At 41.1% G+C, this 21,856-nt stretch overlaps 1 protein-coding gene across 3 annotated transcripts in view; it reads left to right on the forward strand.

Annotated features, from left to right (window-relative positions):
* The window catches only part of wnk1b (WNK lysine deficient protein kinase 1b), a 172,235-nt gene that overhangs the window by 74,397 nt on the left and 75,982 nt on the right, over positions 1-21,856 (forward strand). For all 3 annotated transcript variants that reach the window (XM_055231800.1, XM_055231801.1, XM_055231802.1), the window contains exons 4-7: positions 6,074-6,294; positions 9,735-9,892; positions 16,004-16,092; positions 18,297-18,436. In XM_055231800.1, the coding sequence (XP_055087775.1) occupies positions 6,074-6,294; positions 9,735-9,892; positions 16,004-16,092; positions 18,297-18,436 (608 nt within the window). The remainder of the gene's footprint in view (positions 1-6,073; positions 6,295-9,734; positions 9,893-16,003; positions 16,093-18,296; positions 18,437-21,856) is intronic.

Raw genomic sequence — 21,856 nt, forward strand, 5'->3', positions numbered from 1 at the left:
TAAACATTGCTTTGAAGATAGTGAGGTACAGCTGTTAGTCAGAGAAAAGAAAAGGTTTGAGAAGAGAGTTAACCTGTTACCGTTTCGAGGCCCGCCCCTGGGCCATCGCCATGTGACTTTACAATGCACATTAGCAATGCACATATATTTCTGCATGACCCATACAAACAATCCACACATCAAATGAAAGCTACGGCTCTCCTCTTTCTGAACATGCAAATATGCATTTTCACCTGCAATCTCCACTGTGCTGACAGACAAGACGTTTTTACAGAATAGTAAAAAATGTGGATTTTGACGTCACTTTGAGGGCTCTGGTTCTGTCAAACATTAACATATTCCCACAAAGTTGGTCTCATTCATCCCGTACAGGTCCAGAGAATATAATCCAGGGAAGAAATTATGTCCACAAAATAAGTTAGATCCTCCATGCCCAATCTGCTGCAGGAAAGTATTCCTAACGTGAAATCTGCTTGGTCACTTTTTTGCATTTCTTTTGTCGATTTCAGGTATAATTAATTTCTGACAGCACCAACTTTGTTCCTCAGTGCTAAACAAACGTGTTAGTGATTGATACCAATGTTGGCCAATAAGGTGGGGATGTGGGTTACTGGAGCCCCAGACAGCGAATCAGTGCTACAGATGACTGAAAGTTTACGCTCCACTCTCCCCTTTGTAGAATCAACCAATTACATTACACACATTTAGTGATGTTTTCCCCTTACAGCCAATGAGCAGCACAACACGACGATGTATGGCATGCCATGGTTTTCCGTAAACAGACGGAGCTTGATGCCTGCGTAACAGAAGCCGGGTGGATGTAAAAAATCTGTGTGTACTGGGTGCGTAATTTTATGCACTGGTTTTTTGCAGCAGTTTTGCGTTCTAAACATGACAAAACGGAAAAAAACAAAGAAAGTACGCAATGGAGGTCACTGTGGATGTACTTTAGTATAACTTGTTTATACAAGTTATCAGGATCTTCGAGGTAGAATGTACCCCGTGGTCGCAAGGGGTGGCGAGGGCCTTTATCACTGCTTGCAGTTTTGATTCTTTATTATTTTGTTGGTCATTTTTGACCCCCTGAACGTTAACGAAAAGTCAATTTTTTTGGACCCAAAATTCAAGGTTGGTGAAAAATGTATTATTTTGATGTTCAAAAACATTTACGTATCAAAATGACTCAATAGCGCCACCTCAAAAATCAAAATACATTACGGCAATGAGAGACCTTTTTCATTGTAGACAAACTAAATTTGGTACAAACATAGAACATGTGAAGACAAGTAAAAAATTATATTATGACCCCACCCTAAACCCTACAGGAAGTCGGCCATTGTGAGTGGAACCCCATTTTTTCAAAATTTTACCTCTCACATTTGAATTTTTTGCGCCTCAGATTTTCATTCAAGAAATTTGGTCAAAATGAACTAGATCCATGTGGGATTATAGGCTACTCTCCTGAATTTTTTTAAGTCATAAAATGTGGGTGTGGCCAACCTGCAAAAAAAAGGACATTTTTGAAGTTTTAAATGGCCTGTAACTCAAACATGCAATTTTCTATTTCCCGGCATTGATAAACATTTTGTTCAAAATCTTGATTTAAATGCATAGATATGTAATTTAGATATGTCAAACATTACATTGCTCCACAGCGCCCCCTTGAACTTTTGAATAGGACCAAAAAAATTACTTTGTCCAAATCATTTGAAATTTGGAATGGACATCTGGCTTGACAAACTGAACAAAAAAGACAGTAAGAACATACCTCTATTTTCAAAGGTGTTGCCATGTTGTCATTTCTCATTGAAATACATGGGTTTTGGTTCACTGTGATGAAAAATAATTACTTTGTCATAGACCATTGAAATTTGGTACACATATTCCACTCATCCCGCGATGTAAGCGGGAACGATTTTTTCATTCAAGAAACTTCAAAATCAAAAAATGTGGATGTGTAGAGCCTGTAAATAAAAAAGCAATTTTTTGAAGTTTTAAATTGCGCGTAACTCAAACTCGTGTCCTATTTCCCGGCATTAATGTACATTTTGTTAAAAATGTTGATCTGAACATAATGATATACAATTTAAATACGTCAGACATTCTATTGCTCCACAGTGCCCTCTTGAACTTTTGAATGAGACCCAAAAAAATTATTTTGTTAAAAGCATTTGAAATTTGGCATGAACATCTCTACTGCCAGACTGAACAAAAAAGTTCAATAGAACATACCTCTATTTGCAACCATGTTACCGTTCGGAGTGCTGGTCTTTGTTGTAAATAGATGCTTTACACTAATCCAGCTACGACTTAATATTCAAGAATGGTGAAAAATTTTGAATTTTCATGTGATAAAAATGTATGCTTCAAAACGAATCAATAGCGCCACCCTAAACCCTTCAGAAAGGGTTTAGGGTGGGGTCATAATCTATTGTTGGTGTATCCCAATTTTTTCAAAATTGTACCTGTCACAACTCTTTTAGAATATACATTTTGTCCAAAATCTTGATCTGAATGTATAGATATACAATTTACATAGGTCAGACATAATATTGCTCCAAAAAAAGCCAATTCTGCAATTATGTTACTGTGGTAACATAATAAATCTGTCATTGAAATCCATGGGGTTGAGTGTACTGGACTTTGTTGTAGACTAAATAGATGCTCTACACTAATCCAAATATGACCTAAAATTCAAGATTCAAAAAAATTACGTTTCAAAATGACTCAATAGTGCCACCTCAAAAATCAAAATACATTACAGCAATAAGAGACCTTCTTCATCGTAGACAAATGAAATTTGATAGAACCATAGCAAATGTCAAGTCAAGTAAAAAGTTTTAGTATGGCCCCACCCTGAACCCTACAGGAAGTCGCCCATTGTAGGTGGAACCCATTTTTTTCAATATTTTACCTCTCACATTTAAGGTTTTTACACTGGATTTTCATTCAAGAATCTTGAAAATTGCTCCAAATGAACTAGATCTATGTGGGATTATAGTCAACTCTCTTGAATTTTTCAAAGTCATGAAATGTGGATGTGGCCAGCCTGCAAATAAAAAAGCTATTTTTTAAAGTTTTAAATTGCGCGTAACTCAGACATGCAGTGTCCTTTTTCCCGGCATTAATATACATTTTGTTCAAAATCTTGTTTTTAATGAAGTGATATACAATTTACATAGGTCAGATATTACATCGCGACTCTTGAAATTTTGAATGGGACACAAAAAAAATGACTTTGTCACGAACATTTGAAATTTGGCATGGACATCCCTATTGCAATACTGAACAAAAAAGTCAACCAAGACATATCCCTATTTCCAGCCGTGTAAGGCGTGACAATGTTATAAATGGTCTCTTTGGAATGAATGGAGTATTATTAAATAAACTCTGATTTTGGGGGGAGGGGCGATGTAAGCGTGCACGAGAGGTGCGAGCTTTGCGGTGGCGTGAATCCCGCGGTTGCAAGGGGTGGCGAGGATTTTTATTTATATTTTATTTCTTCTTCTGCCTTTCGGGCAGGAATTTGATCCCCTGAACATATTCAAAAACTCACCCAATTTTTCTAAAATTCAAGTCTGCCAAAAAAATTTTTTAAGATGTTGCATAATTAGGTATAAAAAATGGCACAACAGAGCCCCCTATCTTGGATTGAAAATTCCCAAATGCAAAGTCTGCACTTTTGCTGACATCACATTTTAATTAACTCCTCTGAGGGAGCTTCACCGGCAGGGCTGAAAATCACTGTACATCAACTGGACAAGTGTGGCATCAAAAGGAATTTTAGCAATTTTCCTATTTTATAATTTGCTCCCCATTCGCGCATACTAAGTCTGATAGGCCTCAAATTTGAAGCAATTGAAACATTTTCGTACCTAAACCTACTCATTGTCACAATTGCGCCCCCTACAGAATAACAAATATATTTGTATGGATGACCGAAAATTTTGTTTTCCCAAATGTTACCAAATTTGGCACAAAATTCCACTGGGCCATCCCAATCAATAGTCAGTCAGTTTCCTAATTTTCGTACATTTCAAAGTCTTATGACGACTTATTACCTTCAATGAAAAACGTAATTTGGCACAGTTCAGGTCATTCCTATCCAAAAAGCCAGAGGGGCCAAATTTGTATTTTGTAATTTGTAAATTTATATTGCCATGGTGATGCCTCAAAAACTCATCTTTTTGAGCACCACTCTCAGGGAGTGCCGGGTTGGCCAAGTGTGAAGCACGGCCCGCGAGGGCCATTTGATGCCGCTTGTGGTTTTAATTTAGTATTGATACTTGCTCAAATGAGTATCTAGTTTTAATATTTTTTTAGTTTTGATTAGTATCTGATTTCTGATACTTTTGACAACCGTATTCAAAACACTGAATTGATACTGTTTTCAGAGATACTTTCTCTGTAAGAAGTCAAGGGACATACCTCAGCTAGCATAGGTGGTAGTTAGCTTAAACCAAAGAAACTATTAAACACTCATATGCTGCTTACACGCTCACAGAGCTGATAGTGCAGAGGCCTGGAGGGTTTAATTAAGGCACACATTATTTGGCACAGGTAAGTGCACACTCCTATAGCATGAAACAGCAGCTTTTTGGCAGTTTTCCAGTTTAATAATAGGAGAGAAGATAAGGATACTCTCCTTATCTTCTCTCCTATTATTAAACGAGTGGGAGCAATGATGGAAGGAAGGATGGCAAAGAATTCTATGATGGACAGATGTGGTAGCCAAAAATTGCATTTAAGTAGGAGTTTTACTTCAAAATAATTGTATTCAAGTTGAACTACAAAGTAGTTTTACAAAGTAAAACTTACTCAGGTAAGTGTCTTTGGGGAAAGCTAGTATTTGCCAAGGATACACAAAAAGACAAAAATGAAATCATATAAGAAAGAGCATTGTAAGAATCACAAATGTTCAAATTGTTTTATATTGTCAACATAGAACTTTGTCAATAATAAACTTACAGTGGAAAGAGTAACCAAAACTTTTGCTGTAAGAGTACTGTTACGCCACTGTACATGCCGTCAGACCAGAGGATTTAAATTGTCAGCACTGATCTAACTTCAAAACACTCAGAGAAGGACAGAGAAGACAGGGTGGATCTGTGTAATGGAAAGTTGTGAAATGGAAAGGTGACAACAATTTAAAATGTTTAATAATGAAACAACCTTGAAATAATATATCATGAATACATTTTGAATACTTAAGTACCTTGGAAAAAAAGCAAACTTACTGTGAGTGGTGTTCCCTCTCCATAGATATAGCCAGTTATTTAACTGTAGTAGCGCCACTTTGTCCTCGGAGGTAACTTTTAAGGCTATACTGTGGAACATTCTAGACAAAGCAAGACATCTCCATATAGACAAGCAGAAAAGTGCAGTTACATAGTGCATCTTTAAGCAACATCAGTTCTGCCAGTTAAAAAAAACAAAACAAACCTGGGGTCAAAAGGCTTAAAAATGAGGGTTAGGATATGGCTGCATGATTTGGAGAACATATTTAACTGAGTTTTTTTGACAAGCATTGTGCTTGGGATTGGATTTGCAATTTATGTTTTAATAATAAGATTCTGTTCCAAGTTCACATTTTAAAACCATCCAGGAGAATTTACAAAAAGACTGAAATACGAACTGACAAACTAATACAAGAATCACATTTCAGAACATGCTGGTACTGATCTAATCTACAGGGATAGCCTTTTTTTTTTTGCTGATTAAGACAGTATATGTTGTTATGGAGAAAGTTATGGTAATTAAAAAATTGCAGCCTTTTCGATTTGTTAATTGCAATTTTGACTTGATCACCATCTTACTAATCTTGTTCAAATACTTGTTCTTGGTTTATTAAGGTTAAATAAAGTGTAGTTATTTTACACCAGAAAATATATTCTGGAAGTTTCATTGATATTAGCACTGATATATTGCCCATCCGTGGCTATTAGGAAAACATGAGTAACTAGCTTAGATGATTTGAACCAGCTGCTTGAGTCATAGGTACTTGAAGAATTTATTCAGCTTTCTTTGCTAACAGCCTTTGTATGCCTAACAGTTCCTCTTGTTTGTGTTGTAGGTACCTGAAGCGTTTTAAAGTGATGAAAATCAAAGTGCTTCGCTCGTGGTGCAGACAGATCCTCAAAGGGCTGCATTTCCTCCATACCAGAGCTCCGCCCATCATCCATCGAGACTTAAAGTGTGACAACATCTTCATCACCGGCCCCACTGGATCGGTCAAGATTGGGGATTTGGGTCTGGCCACACTCAAGAGGGCTTCCTTTGCCAAGAGTGTCATAGGTATCATTATATGGGATTTTAATTGTTTAGTATGGAGTGATGAGGATCAAAGTGAAAACTAATTGTTTACAGATAGATTTTCATTTTATATAGCCTATCATTTAGTTCTTTTCAATGTCAATACCCCCTCATTCCCCACACACATCGCAGAAGGAGGAAGTCTGTCTTTAAATCTGTCCTTGGCTCTAACAAACCATGTAGCAGACCATTAATATCCATATGCATAAAATGAATTTATGATGAATTCTTTTCAATGGCTACTAAAAATATCATTAGAATATTCCCAATGAAGATCTGCAAGATCACATTTTTTGCACAGAATTCACATAATCTAATACCAACACTAAACCAATGCTGCAACACTCTTTCCTCCAGATCTGCAATGGGTAAAATGTTTTAGACTTGGATCCAGACAGTGCACAGTGGTCTGATTTTTGTCATTAAGTACGGTATATATATATATATATATATATATATATATATATATATATATATATATATATATATATATATATATGTATATATAGAGTGTGAGGCAAATAAGTATTTGAACACCCTGTGATTTTGCAAGTTCTCCCACTTAGAAATCATGGAGGGGTCTGAAATGTTCCTCTTAGGTTCATGTCCACTGTGAGAGACATAATCTAAAAAAATATCTGGAAATCACATTGTATGATTTTTTAAATAATTTATTTGTATGTTACTGCTGCAAATAAGTATTTGAACACCTGAGAAAATCAATGTTAATATTTGATACAGTAGCCTTTGTTTGCAATTACAGAGCTCAAACGTTTCCTGTAGTTTTTCACCAGGTTTGCAGACATTGCAAGAGGCCCACTCCTCTACACAGATTTTCTCTAGATCAGTCAGGTTTCGGGGCTGTCGCTGAGAAACACAGAGTTTCAGCTCCCTCCAAAGATTTTCTATTGGGTTTAAGTCTGGAGACTGGCTAGGCCACTCCAGAACCTTGATATGCTTCTTACGGAGCCACTCCTTGGTTATCCTGGCTGTGTGCTTTGGGTCATTGTCATGTTGGAAGACCCAGCCACGACCCATCTTCAATGCTCTAACTGAGGGCAGGAGGTTGTTCCCCAAAATCTCATAATGCATGGTCCTGGTCATCCTCTCCTTAATACAGTACAGTCGTCCTGTCCCATGTGCAGAAAAACACCCCCAAGGCATGATGTTTCCACCCCCATGCTTCACAGTAGGAATGGTGTTCTTTGGATGGTACTCATTATTCTTCTTCCTCCAAACACGGCGAGTGGATTTAAGACCAAAAAGTTCTATTTTGTCTGACCACATGACTTTGTCCCATGACTCCTCTGGATCATTCAAATGGTCACTGGCAAACTTAAGACGGGCCTGGACATGTGCTGGTTTAAGCGGGGAACCTTCTGTGCCTCCGGGGGTGGATGAGATCCGTCCTGAGTACCTCAAGTCTCTGGATGTTGTGGGACTGTCTTGGCTGACACGTCTCTGCAACATCGCGTGGCGGTCGGGGACAGTACCTGTGGAATGGCAGACCGGGGTGGTGGTCCCTCTGTATAAGAAGGGGGACCGGAGGGTGTGTTCCAATTACAGGGGAATCACACTCCTCAGCCTTCCCGGTAAGGTCTATTCCAGGGTGCTGGAGAGGAGAATCCGACCGATAGTCGAACCTCGGATTCAGGAGGAGCAGTGTGGTTTTCGTCCTGGTCGTGGAACACTGGACCAGCTCTATACTCTCCATCGGGTCCTCGAGGGTTCATGGGAGTATGCCCAACCAGTCCACATGTGTTTTGTGGATCTGGAGAAGGCATTCGACCGTGTCCCTCGTGGTGTCCTTTGGGGGGTGCTCTGGGAGTATGGGGTCCGGGGCTCTTTGCTAAGGGCTGTCCGGTCCCTGTATGACCGGAGCAGGAGCTGTGTCCGCATTGCCGGCAGTAAGTCAGACCTGTTCCCAGTGCATGTTGGACTCCGCCAGGGCTGCCCTTTGTCACCGGTTCTGTTCATTATATTTATGGACAGAATTTCTAGGCGCAGCCAGGGGCCGGAGGGGGCCTGGTTTGGGACCCACAGGATTTCATCTCTGCTGTTTGCAGATGATGTTGTCCTGATGGCTTCTTCGAGCCAGGACCTGCAGCAGGCACTGGGGCGGTTTGCAGCCGAGTGTGAAGCGGCTGGGATGAGAATCAGCTCCTCCAAATCCGAGGCCATGGTTCTCGACCGGAAAAAGGTGGTTTGCTCTCTCCGGGTGGGTGGTGAGTCTCTGCCCCAAGTGGAGGAGTTCAAGTATCTCGGGGTCTTGTTCACGAGTGAGGGAAGGATGGAGCGTGAGATTGACAGGCGGATCGGTGCAGCGTCTGCAGTGATGCGGTCGCTGTATCGGTCCGTTGTGGTAAAGAAGGAGCTGAGCCGGAAGGCGAAGCTCTCGATTTACCGGTCAATCTACGTTCCTACCCTCACCTATGGTCATGAGCTTTGGGTAATGACCGAAAGGACAAGATCGCGGATACAAGCGGCTGAAATGGGCTTCCTCCGCAGAGTGGCCGGGCGCACCCTTAGGGATAGGGTGAGGAGCTCGGTCACACGGGAGGAGCTCGGAGTAGAGCCGCTGCTCCTACACGTTGAGAGGAACCAGCTGAGGTGGCTCGGGCATCTGCTCAGGATGCCTCCTGGACGCCTCCCTAGGGAGGTGTTCTGGGCATATCCCACCGGGAGGAGGCCCCGGGGAAGACCCAGGACACGCTGGAGGGACTATGTCTCTCGGCTGGCCTGGGAACGCCTTGGGGTCCCACCGGAGGAGCTGGAGGACGTGTCCGGGGTGAGGGAAGTCTGGGAGTCCCTGCTTAGACTGCTGCCCCCGCGACCCGGCCCCGGATAAGCGGAAGAAAATGGATGGATGGACCTTCTGTGCCATGTATGATTTTAAACCATGATGTTGGCAATTGTCCCGTAGCCTTTTCCAGCCTTGTGGAGGTCTACAATTTTGTCTCTTGTGCATTTTGACAGTTCTTTGGTCTTGGCCATGTTAGCAGTTGGAGTCTTACTGATTGTATGGGGTGGACAGGTGTCTTTATGCAGCTAACGACCTCAAACAGGAGCTTCTAATTTAGGATAATAAGTGGAGTGGAGGTGGACTTTTTAAAGGTGGACTAACAGGTCTTTGAGGTTAAGAATTCTAACTGATAGACAGGTGTTCAAATACTTATTTGCAGCAGTAACATACAAATCATACAATGTGACTTCCAGACTGTTTTAAAATTATGTCTATCACAGTGGACATGCACCTAAGATGAAAATTTCAGACCCCTCCATGATTTCTATGTGGGAGAACTTGCAAAATCACAGGGTGTTCAAATACTTATTTGCCTATATATATATATATATATATATATATATATATATATATATATATATATATATATATATAATTTATATCTTTTTTTTCCCCTCAGGCACTCCAGAGTTCATGGCTCCAGAGATGTACGAGGAGAAGTATGATGAGTCTGTGGATGTGTACGCATTTGGGATGTGCATGTTGGAGATGGCCACTTCGGAATATCCCTACTCCGAATGCCAGAACGCAGCACAGATCTACAAACGCGTCACCAGTGTAAGTGTCCTCTCTATTCCAGCAAAGCAGAGGTTCTCAAAATGTGGGTTGCATACTGGGACAGTCTTCTGGAATTCTAGCCTGTATTGTCTGAGATAGGACTGGTGAAAAAATTGATACTTATCATTACTATGACTGTATGCTATTTTGGTAAAAATCAATATCGTGATTTACAAAATTTCTCTTGAATGCAGCCCTACGCACAAACAGACACTTTTTTCCATCTACACCTCCTGTTTGTCAGCCTCAGCAATTCTCTGAGTGAGTAACAACAGGATTCGGCCAATTGCAATGAAGTTTGAACTTTCAGAAGAAACAGATGACTTTACATACATACATACATCTTCATTTTCAATTCAATTCATTTTATTTTTGTAATGCCCAAAATCACAACAACAGTTGCCTTGAAGGGCATTCATGTTTTGGTTGATGGGGGAAACCGGAGTACCCGGAGGAAACCCATCCAGACGCGGGGAGAAACATGCAAAACTACACACAGAAAGGCCTGGGCGACCCGGGGATCGAACCAAACCTTCTTGCTGTGAGGCATGAGTGTTGCCACTCAGCCACTGTGCTGCCTACACACAAAAACAAACAGGAAAATCAAACAACAGGAAAAATCAGACAAAACAAGAAAAATCGGCCAGGCGAGGAGGAGGTAGGGGGGTGGAGGAGGGCCAGGCGAGGAGGAGGAAGACCGAGGAAGACCATCTTAAAGGCAATATAAAAATACCAAGTTTATCATGATGAAATCAAAATGTCCACCCAATCGTGTCCACCCTGCAGGAAACCCACCTAGACACAGAGTCAAACATGCAAACTCCATACAGAAAAGCCCAGAAGTCGAACCCAGAACCCTAGCTGTGAGGCCAGAATCAGAAGAGCTTTTCCTTGGTTTGATCCTGATGTACATAAGGACGTTTTTGCAACTCCACAAACAACCTAACCACAGGGATCAGAGAGACAGGAGCAAAGGGGATGAACTTGGCCATCCTGTGAACAGGGAATACTGGATGAAAAACCTGCCTGACCATGAACTCACCCAGACAGAGAAAAGAGGTACTGGTCTTCTCTGTAACATCTAACCAGATCCCCACAGTGGACTACTACAGAAACTGCCATTAGAAACAATAAGTTTACAGACACAGAAGCTGGAGACCTTAGACTGAAAGTAACTGATGTACAGGTGATGTAAGGAAGGCTATTACTGGTCTAGAAAAGGACCACAGCATCAACATTTTGCCAGCTGACAAAGGAAGATGCACTGTGATCCTGAACTCAGCTGATTACAAGGCTAAGGTGAACAGCCTCCTCAGTGACACCACCGCCAATGAATTACTGAAATGAGACCCTACTCGTAAGTGCAAGAAAATCACAGACTGCTTACAGAAGCTGGAGAAGGAAGACGTCAGTGATAGACAGCTGTATTACAGACTCCTGGTGACTCCATTCCTTCCATTAATGGCCTCCCAAAAATCCACAAAGAACGAGTACCCCTTAGACCAGGGCTGTCCAAACTACGGCCCAGGGGCCAAATGCGGCCCTCAGACCAATTTTTGTTGGCCCTTATGCCTAGTCCTAAACTGGCCCAATTGATCAGGAAGTATTTTTTACTCTAAACTGAAGAAATTCTACCTTTATAACCTGAATAACATCACATTGCATTGTGACACAGACCGAAAAATAATCTTCCAAGTCTTAATGGTACAATGTCTCTGTCAAATTTGTGTTAAATGCATCATTTCACTCCCTGTATCGGCAGTGGTTTGTGGCCCTCCACTTCAAATATGTTTCAGTAAATGGCCCTCGGTAAAAAAAGTTTGGACACCCTTGCCTTAGACCCATTATATGTAGCACAGACTCCATCACATATAATGTGGCCAAACATCTGAAGACCATCCTGGCTCCTCTGGTTAGCAATACAATCACCATATTGAAAACACAGCAGAATTTGTAAGCAAAGTCAAGCATCTCCAATTGGATTCAGATGAAACCATGGTTTCATTTAATGTGACCTCTCTTTTCACTTGTATCCCCACATCAGTAGTGGTGGAGGCAGCAAAGAGGAGGCTACTGCAGGATACTAAGCTAAAAGAGAGAATTAAACTGTCACCTGACCAAATCTGCAAACTGATGGAAATTTGTTTAAATAGCACATATTTCTAGTTTAGAGGAAACTTCTACAGGCAAATCCACTGCTGTGCCATGGGCTCACCGGTCCTCTCCTATTATGGCTAACTATGGAACCTTATTGGTGTCATTTCCAGGCACTCCACCCACTCATTGTTATGGATACATGGATGAATACTGGACTAAAATCAAAAGATCTCAATCTTTTTACTGCACAAGTTAATGATGTGGATCCAAACATCAAGTTCACACGGGAAGAGGTCAAGGAGAACAAACTGACCTTCTTCAGGGACTAGCAACTACAGGTAGAAGTCTTCAGGAAACCCACGCACACTGACCAATACCTGCTGTTTGATTCACACCATCCACTGCAGCACATTTCTGAGTTAGGCGCAAGGTTCAGGTGGTTCCTACAAGCACAGAGGGAAAGTGAAGGAGGAACAACACATGGAGAAAGCCCTCTTGGCTTGTGGATATCCAAAATTGGCCTTTGGTAGATCTAAGAGAGCTAAAAAAAACAGGACAATCGGGAATCTGAACCTAGAAGGAAAGGTGTAACTATTCTGAAAAACTTGAGACAATTTTCAGACAGTATGAAATTCTGGTCTATTTCAAACCTACAAACACATTAAGGTAAGGTAAAACCCCGAGCCATAAACAAAGCAATGTGGTCTACTCTATTCAGTGTAGTGAAGAGTGCAGTGAGTTAGTTATATTACAGAAACTAAACAGCCACTTCATAAGAGAATGTATCAACACTGTCGGGAGAGCTCCTCTGGGCCCCAGTCCGCCATGCATCTCCATCTCAAAGCCACTAACTGCTTCTGTGAAGATAGTGAGGTACAGATCTTAGCCAGAGAAAAGAAATGGTTTGCAATTTTAGTTAGGAAATGACAATCCTTCCTTGAACACAAAATAGACATAATCGTTCCTCCATCGATAACTCGATCCTCTGACCTAAAGCAAACAAAGGAAACAAACAGAACAACAGAGCTAGCCAGGATACCAATAGCTGTGTTAGCGCTCATTAAGAGCTGAATGATTATGCACAGTAGGTATCAGGCACAGTGCACACTTATTGTAGCTCAATAGACTTAGCCTACATACAGAAACTGTAAACAATAGCTGTTTACAGTTTCAGTTTAGTTAGCTCTTCCCTTCACCTATATATATAAGGCAGTGTCCACTAGCAAAACGTTTTCACTCCTACAACTTTTTCTCCGGTTGACAGATTTAACTTTTAGCTTTTACTATCCCGATGTATACTTGGTTTGATCCTGTTGTAGCCCTGCCTTTGTCATGGTCTGGTCCAGGCTTAGTTCTAGATTTAGTCTCAGTTTAGTCCAGTTCCGTTTTAGAGTTCTTCCTCCTCCTCTCTTCTTCCACTGCTGGTTCTTCTTTACTGACTGTATTAACAAGCAGCAGGAGACCTTGTCATATGACTTTGTTTTTCTACTCTCTCTCTCTCTCTCTCTCTCACTCTTTCTCTCTTCTCTTTCTGTTCTCTCCTTTTTTGTACTTTTCTGCATTTTTTTTTTAGTTACAAAAAGTGACATTATAGGTACATTGTCACCAGCTGATGGCATTATTGAGCTAAACTGTACCTATAGCAAGCTACTATAGATTCACATGAAGTACATAGAGTTTAGAACAATTTAGAAGACTTTTTTCACTATACCATAGCAACATAAATATAGACCTAAATATACTTTTTAACTTCACAGTGTTCCAACAGCTAAAAAATTGTTGACGTGTTAAACAAGGACAAAAACAACCTATAATGTTCATTATCCAGTATGTACAACTTCTTAAATTTTGTATTAGGATAACAATTAACAAAAATCTCAAAACATAAATTTAAAATATGAAAATGCTTTTTTTTTTTTTACAAACTCCTACATTTTTTAACTCCATGGTTTAGATTAGTTTCAGTTTACACACTCATATTGATGGTTTTCAGATTCTAGAATGTGATAATGTCATACTCCTAGATGTGGATCAGTTTCCCTCATTGATGACATTGTATTTTGCCATGAAATATGTAATGCACAAATGATTAGCCTGATAATTTCTATTATTGACTTGACGCAATGACTCACTGTATGACAACGCATATCTTCATATTAGTTAATTAATTAATTAATTTTATCTGATGCCCATCTGTATTAAATATTATTGGCCTTTACACTATTAGATCAAACATAATGGTACTCATACACCAAGGTGAAGTTCTTTATTGTAGAGGAGTTTCAGTACCTTTTAATAGAAAACTCATTGATATCGGTATTATATTAATATTGTGATACTTGCCTTGGAATTATTTAGTATCAGATTGGTGTTACCCATATCTAGTTTGCACCAGTCTAAAATTCAGCATGATATTGGCAAGGATAAAACCATCTTGTTTGCCCTCTGATTGTTTCAGAAATTTTGAGAAAGTATATCATTCAATCTTTTGGGGGAAAATGTTGCTTTGTAGTTAAAACCACTACAAACATTTTCTGAAATGCATGGGATTCTTGTATAAGTTAAGCTTTTCCTAATCTTAATGCTCCAGGATGTGTAAATAAATTTCCAATCTAATAACAAATTCTTTCAGAAAAGTCCTGCTGGTCCTGCTTTGATCCTGGTTTGGTCCTGATGTAGCTGTAGCTGTTCTATTCCAGGTTTAGTTTTGGGTTTAGTCCCAATTTTGATGTGGTGGGCAGGTATTTAACACATTGTGGGGACTAAAATCTGTACACACACTCACATCATGGGGACCTTATTAAATAAATCCATTATTATTAGATGAACTTGATTTAAAGTTAAGCTATGGGTTAAAATTAGTCTGAACTTAATAAAAGAAACTGTAGAACATAACCAAGACTAAACCTGGTGTGAAATGACAAAAATACTTGAGTACACTGAAAGCATCCCTCCAGATATTACTACACAATTCCATTAATGTTTGGCTGAAGATATATGTGGACTTACTTATCTCATTTGCCATGAAGGTACTAAAAGATGGAAATGTTTTTGTGACAACACTCACCCTCTTTCATTTAATTCCCTGTTGTGTCCACTCATGCCCATATGATGTTTTTGTCCTTCCACTGTCAGGTTTAATATCATTAGTCTGTCTGTCAGCCTTAACTTCATTTGACTCGGGAATGTGTTCAGCTGTGAGAGAGATCGACCAGGACACTCAAAGGACCCTTATGTAACTCAGGGACTGGAGGTAGCACTTCAGATCAGCACAACTTGGGACAAGAGAAAGAGAGAGGGCCCCAAAATAGACTAAAATAAATTTGTTTTTATTACAATGAAAAACTTATAAAAACATATCCACAAACCTGACTCTTGCCATGGAAATGTTGTTCCTTTATCTATAATGTTCCACAGTATGGCATAAAATTCATGTCAATGTTCCGAAGTATGGTTTTATCATGCAGGTGATGTGCCGCCACCACCAGAAAGTTACATACTGTAGCTTTAATAAATTTAAAAAATCTGTCAAGATTAGCTTTTTTTGTTTTGTTTTTCTGATAATATTAAGCCTTATAAGCATCTTAAATATTTACTGTGTTGAGTGTATTATCTGCGATCCAGCCCTGTATGAAGTGGAAGGAAATCAATTATTATTTGCTGTGATGGTAAAGCTAACAATTGCCATGCTTACACGCAATTGCTGACTAGCAAACAATAAATCTTTAATCTAATTAGATGCAGACAGCATCTGCTTCTCCCTTGCTCCAAAATAGCATCTACACCCTTTTAACGCATTGGTTCTTTAGTTTTATGCTGCATTACTGATGTTACAGATGTTTTGAAGTAAACTGTCAAATTTTGATTTTACTTGGCATCATCACTAACCTGCTTCATTCTCACTGATTTAGTCTCAACAAGTGTAATATCTGTTAGATTTGTGCGGCTTGACTTAATAAGTAAAGACATAAAAAAAGAAAAAGTTAAATTCACTAAAACTTGTCTTTTTAACAGGGAGTGAAGCCTGCCAGTTTCGACAAGGTTGCCATCCCAGAAGTGAAGGAAATCATTGAGGGCTGCATTAGGACAAACAAAGATGAGAGGTAAATATATACCCGGAGGGGTAAAACAAATCATATATGAATACGTCTTAAATAAGTAAATACATATTAAATTAAAAAAAAAAAATATATATATATATATATATAGATAGAAAATCTCAGTTTTAAATGCCCGATCTTGTGGATCTGGACAGAAGATCAACTTCATATTTTTTATTATATATTGCTTAAAGATAAAAAGCTAAAAGTTAACCTTATTCACACTGGGGTGTCAGGAGCGTCGAGTTTACATGCAAAGTCTATAGTGGACGGGCGTCCAGCCTGCCCTGAGTTTTGCAGCATCAACCAATCAGAAGACTACGCTCCAGTGACAAAGCGACCTCATTTTCTGGAAATAGTAGAAAGACATCAGCCACAAACTAGCGGCAACTTAATTATGCTGGGTGCACCAGCTAGCATAAGGCTAGTCACGGACCCAGACATGCCGCAGAGCCGATCACCTCCATTGATGGGTTTTATGTAATAAATACACTAAAGCCACTCTCTCAACCTGATCTGCAGCATTCACAAAGACACAGGGAAAACAAAACATCCAAAGGCACTAGCAGATCGCAACAGATGCTCTGGCATCCAGGGTGTCCATGACCTGTGTCGGAGCCATGCAAAGGCGTCCAACTCATTCTTGACACCCTGGTGTCAACGCACCATTAGACTTACATAATATCCATTCTTATTGCACATTGTGTGAAGCATTGCATTTTGTTGCATCCTAACTTAGCTATATGTATTATAATGCTTTTTAGGACACTCAGATGCTTTAGTAGAAGTCTAAGATACACTGTTCAGTTTACTTTTTGCTAGCTAGCTTTTGTTGAGACAGACTGATGAAAACGAGACTGAGATTTTGCAGCTCCCGCCACCAGAATCAAACAGATAAACTCAAACAGATAAGATAGAATATTAATTGAAATGAACATGGGTTTTGTGCATATAGCAGAAATAAAGAGTGCATGTAATCAAAATCAAAGATGAGGAGTGAGAGTTTGCTTTAATAGTATTTAAGGTGTCTTGCCAAATGTGTCATGCCAAAGGACACAAGAGCAGTATGTTCCTGGTAGCAGGGGTTGACCTGCCAACCAATGTCTCCTGTACTCGTACAATAAGAATACAAATCATCCAAACATTATTTACAGTGACTCTGCCTTTGTTAAAATTGTAATGTAATTTTTACATAACTGAATTAGCTTATGTAATATCTGAAATGTCTAACTTGACGTCAACATTTGCAGATGAGGGACATACCATATGCCTCCATCTCTCACTTATTAGCTGTGAGATCATTTCAGGACAGCAACCCATGGTTTCTTTTAATGAGCAAACTGAAAGATGCTGTGCCCACAACTTTTTCTCCACCTTCTACAGTTGTACAAAGTAAAATCAGATACTAATCAATAGTAAACTATTATCGAAACTAGATACTCATTTGAGCAAATATCAATACTAAAAGTCACATTCACAGAACAGAAATGAACCTTTTCTGAATAGTAAGAATGATCTTTATCTGTATCAGAACAAGTGTAAGATCTCATAGACAAGCATATGCTTATGGACCGCTGTGGAACATACCTGGACGACTAAGGGATTATACAGATAAAAGGCTGCATAGTAATATAAAAGAGTACTATGATTTAAAGTTGAAAATCACATTCTATTTTCTAAAGAAAGAATGTTTTTTATCATCATCATGGTCTCGAAATAATCTGGAATATCTAGTTTATTCCTTAGGAGGCCTTTCAAAATAATTACTATATTGACTTATCCTTCAATATATGAAAATTGGAACAATATATTTTTAAGGTCAATATTTATCGTGTGTACTTTTTCTTAGCACTACTGGGAAATGTTATGTTATTTTTTGACTATACAATATGATTTAAGACATAAAGTTGAATAAATAACATCTGTATCTTATTATGGATTACTAAAATGTTTAATTCTGCTCTTTATTTATTGCAGCACTTTTTTTTTTTTATAATTATTTTATTAATTTATTATTTAGGGTAATGGTGTCACAGAGATAAATTAGCTTCAGTATTAGCATTTATAGTCTAGATTTTCTTCATCAGCATATCGGACATCAAAATTTTTTATCATGACTGGCCTATTCCTTAGTATTCAAATTTTAGTATTGTAACAACACTACTGCCTTTTAAGTGAGGTTTTTTTTGTTTTTTCTTTTTTTCCAGGTATGCCATAAAGATTCTGCTGAACCATGCATTTTTCCAGGAGGAAACCGGAGTTAGGGTTGAATTAGCTGAGGAGGACGATGGGGAAATGACTGCAATAAAACTTTGGCTGAGAATAGAGGACGCTAAAAAGCTTAAAGGTAAAAAAAAAAAACGTTAGATCTACTCTGCATTAGTCAAAACTACAAAATCAGTTTAATTCAACTATTATTTCAATGTGTTTTTATTTCCATTAAAAAAAAAAAACCTCAGGCACTGTACCTGATTCTTGAAAAGGTGAAAAACTTAACTAGTAATTTTAAACACTACAAAGTTATTCCTTACGTACCTTATGTATCCTCCATCCATTTTCTTGTGTTTATCTGGCAGTCTAAGCAGGGACTCTCTGACTTTTCCCACCTCAGACATGTCCTCCAGCTCTTCTGGTGGGGAGACAGTAGCTCAGTTTGTAGAGTGTTTGTCCACTGATCCACTTGTGGTTCAAATCCCTGGTGGTTCAAATCCCGCTCTCGACATAAAAAAAAAACAACAAAAAACCCATCATTGGCTGAGCGGTCAGATCCACTGATCCACAGGTTGGCGGTGCGATTCTAGCTCACACAGATGAATGCTGTCATTGTGTCCTTGGGCAAGACAGTTGACCCACCTCGCCCTCAGTGTCTGTGTACACTGGTGTGTGAATGGGTGAGTTCCTTGTTATAAAGCGCTTTGAGTGCCTTGACGGTGGAAAAGCTATATAAAAATGTGACCATTTACCATCCCAAGGTGTTCCTAGGCCAGCCGAGAGACATAGTCCCTCCAGTGTGTTCTGAGCCTTCCCCAGCGCCTCCTCTCGGGAAAACATGCTCCGCTCCTCTCGACGTGCAGGAGCAGGTCACCCTTGTAAACCCATTTCTGCCACTTGTATCTACAATCTTGTCCTTGGTCATTACCCAACGCTCATGATCATAAGTGAGGGTAGGAACGTAGATTGAGCGGTAAATCGAGAGCTTTACCTTTTGGCTCAGCTCCTTCTTTACTACAGCAGATTGACCCAGCGACTGCATCACTGCAGACGGTGAACCGATCCGCCTGTCAATTCCCCACTCCATCCTTCCCTCACTCGTGAACAAGACCCCGAGAACTCCTCCACTTGAGGCAAGGACTCTCCACCCACCCGCAGAGGGCAAGCCATCTTTTTCCGGTCAAGAACCATGGCCTCGGATTTGGAGGAGATGATTCTTATCCCAGCCGCTTCACACTTGGCTTCAAACTGCCACAGTGCCTGCTGCAGGTCGCGGCTCGATGAAGCCATCAGGACAACATCATCAGGACAACAGCAGGAACGAGATCCTGTGGTTCCCAAACCAGACCCCCTTCGGTGCCTGCTGCACCTAGAAATTCTGTCAATAAATATAATGAACAGAACCGGTGACAGAAGGCAGCCTAATTCTTACTGGGAACAGGTCTGACTAACTGCTGGACAATGTGAACACAGATCCTGCTCTGGTCATACAGAGGCCGGCCATACAGAGGGCTGGTCATACAGCCCTAAGCAAAGAGCTCTGGATCTCATACTCCAAGAGTACCTCTGAAAGGGAACTACGAGGGACACGGTCGAATGCCTTCTCCAGGTGGACTGGTTGAGCCATCTCCCATGAACTCTTGAGGACCCAATGGAGAGTATAAAGCTGGTCCAGTGTTTTGCGACCGGGACAAAAACTGCTCCTCCTGAATCCAAGGTTCGACTATTGGTCGGACTCTCCTCTCCAGTATCCTGGAATAGACCTTACCGGGAAGGCTGAGGAGTGTGATTTCCCTGTAATTGGAACACACCTTCCAGTCCCCCCTCTTCTAGAGTGGGACCACCACCCCGGTCTGCCAGTCCAGAGGTACTGTCCCCAAACGCCAAGCGCTGTTGCAGAGTTGTGTCAGCCAAGACAGCCCCACAAAATCCAGAGACGTGAGGTACTCCGGATGGATCTCCTCCACCCCCCGGAGCCTTGCCACCGAGGAGCTTGCCTCACCTCAGTGACTTCAGCCAGAGTGATGGACGAAGCCGCCTCCAGGTCCCCAGTCTTTGCTTCCTCCTCAGAAGACGTAACGGTGGGATTGAGGAGATCCTCAAATAATTTCTTCCACCATTCAACAACGTCCCCAGTCGAGGTCAGCAGAACATGTAAACAGTGTTGGTCGAAGCACTTCTTCCCCCCTCCTCGGCGTCGGAGGGTTTGTCAGAATTTCTTTGAAGCCATCCACTAGTCCTCCTCCATGGCTTCCCCTAACTCTTCTCAAGCCCGAGTTTTTGCCTCTGTGACCTCATAAGCCACGCTTGGCCCGCTGGTACTCAACTCCTTCTTCGGTCTGATGGCGTCCCTTACTTTCTGTGTGCACCACCGGGTTCAGGGGTTGCCGCTGCGACAAACATCTCAGGCCTTACGACCACAGCTACCAGCAGCCACATTGGCAATAGAGGTGGAGAAGCTTTCCCGGAGGTGAAAGGCCCCTTGACAGAGGGCTCCACTAGACGTTCCTAACAGACCCTCATGATACACTTGGGCCTGCCAGTTCTGTCCGGCTTCCTCCTCCACCAGCGGATCCAATTCACTACCAGGTGGTGATCGGTTGACTGCCCTTGTCTTCACCCGCGTGTCCAAGACACGCAGCCGGAGGTCAGATGACATGACAACAAAGTTGATCATCAACCTCCGATGGACACCCTCTTACTTGAACATGGTGTTCATTATGGACAAACTGTAACTAGAAGAAGTCCAATAACAAGACACTGCTCGGGTTCAGATCAGGGAGGCTGTTCTTCCCAATCACGTCCCTTCGGCTGTCACTGTCATTACCCACATGGGCATTGAAGTCCCTCAGGAGAACAGTGGAGTTCCTGGTCGGTGCACGGTTTAGTACCCCTCCCAGGGACTCCAAGAAAGCCGGGTACTCTGCACTGCTGTTCGGCCCGCAGGCTGACACAACAGTGAGAGACCTGTCCCCGACCCGAAGGCACACTCTGCGCACCGGGGTGAACTCCAACACATGGTTGCTGAGCTGTGGGGCAATAAGCAAGCCCACACCAGCTCGCCGCCGGTCCCCGCAGGCAATACCAGAGAAATGTCGCTCCTTCGCGCTTCGCCCAGCCGGGCCCCATGGGGAAAGACCTGGCCATCATGCGTTCGCTCTCGAGCACCCACCTCAGGCCTAGCTCCAGGGTGGGGCCCCAGTACCGCTGCTCCAGGCGACATAACTAGCCTTGATTGTCCACTTGTCATAAACAGCTTCTTCCACAATAAGCTTTTATTTTTGCTTTTCTCCGTCGCCTCCGATCTATTCTCCGTCACCTCCGATCTTTTGGAGCCACTCGTCAGATCCTCCTACTGTTCTATACTGCTGTTATCCTCAGTGTGCTGCAGTACTGTAATGCTGTGTGGTACTTGTCCACATCAGTAAAGTCTGGACTTAAATACCTGATCAAAATCTGTTCCAAGACTGTGGGTCAGCCATTAGAAGGTCAGTATGAGGCTGCCTATCACAATAACACAATACAGAGGGCAAGAAACATCATTTCTGACTCTAAC

Source organism: Periophthalmus magnuspinnatus, chromosome 23, assembly GCF_009829125.3.
Source record: "Periophthalmus magnuspinnatus isolate fPerMag1 chromosome 23, fPerMag1.2.pri, whole genome shotgun sequence".
NCBI lineage: Eukaryota > Metazoa > Chordata > Actinopteri > Gobiiformes > Gobiidae > Periophthalmus > Periophthalmus magnuspinnatus.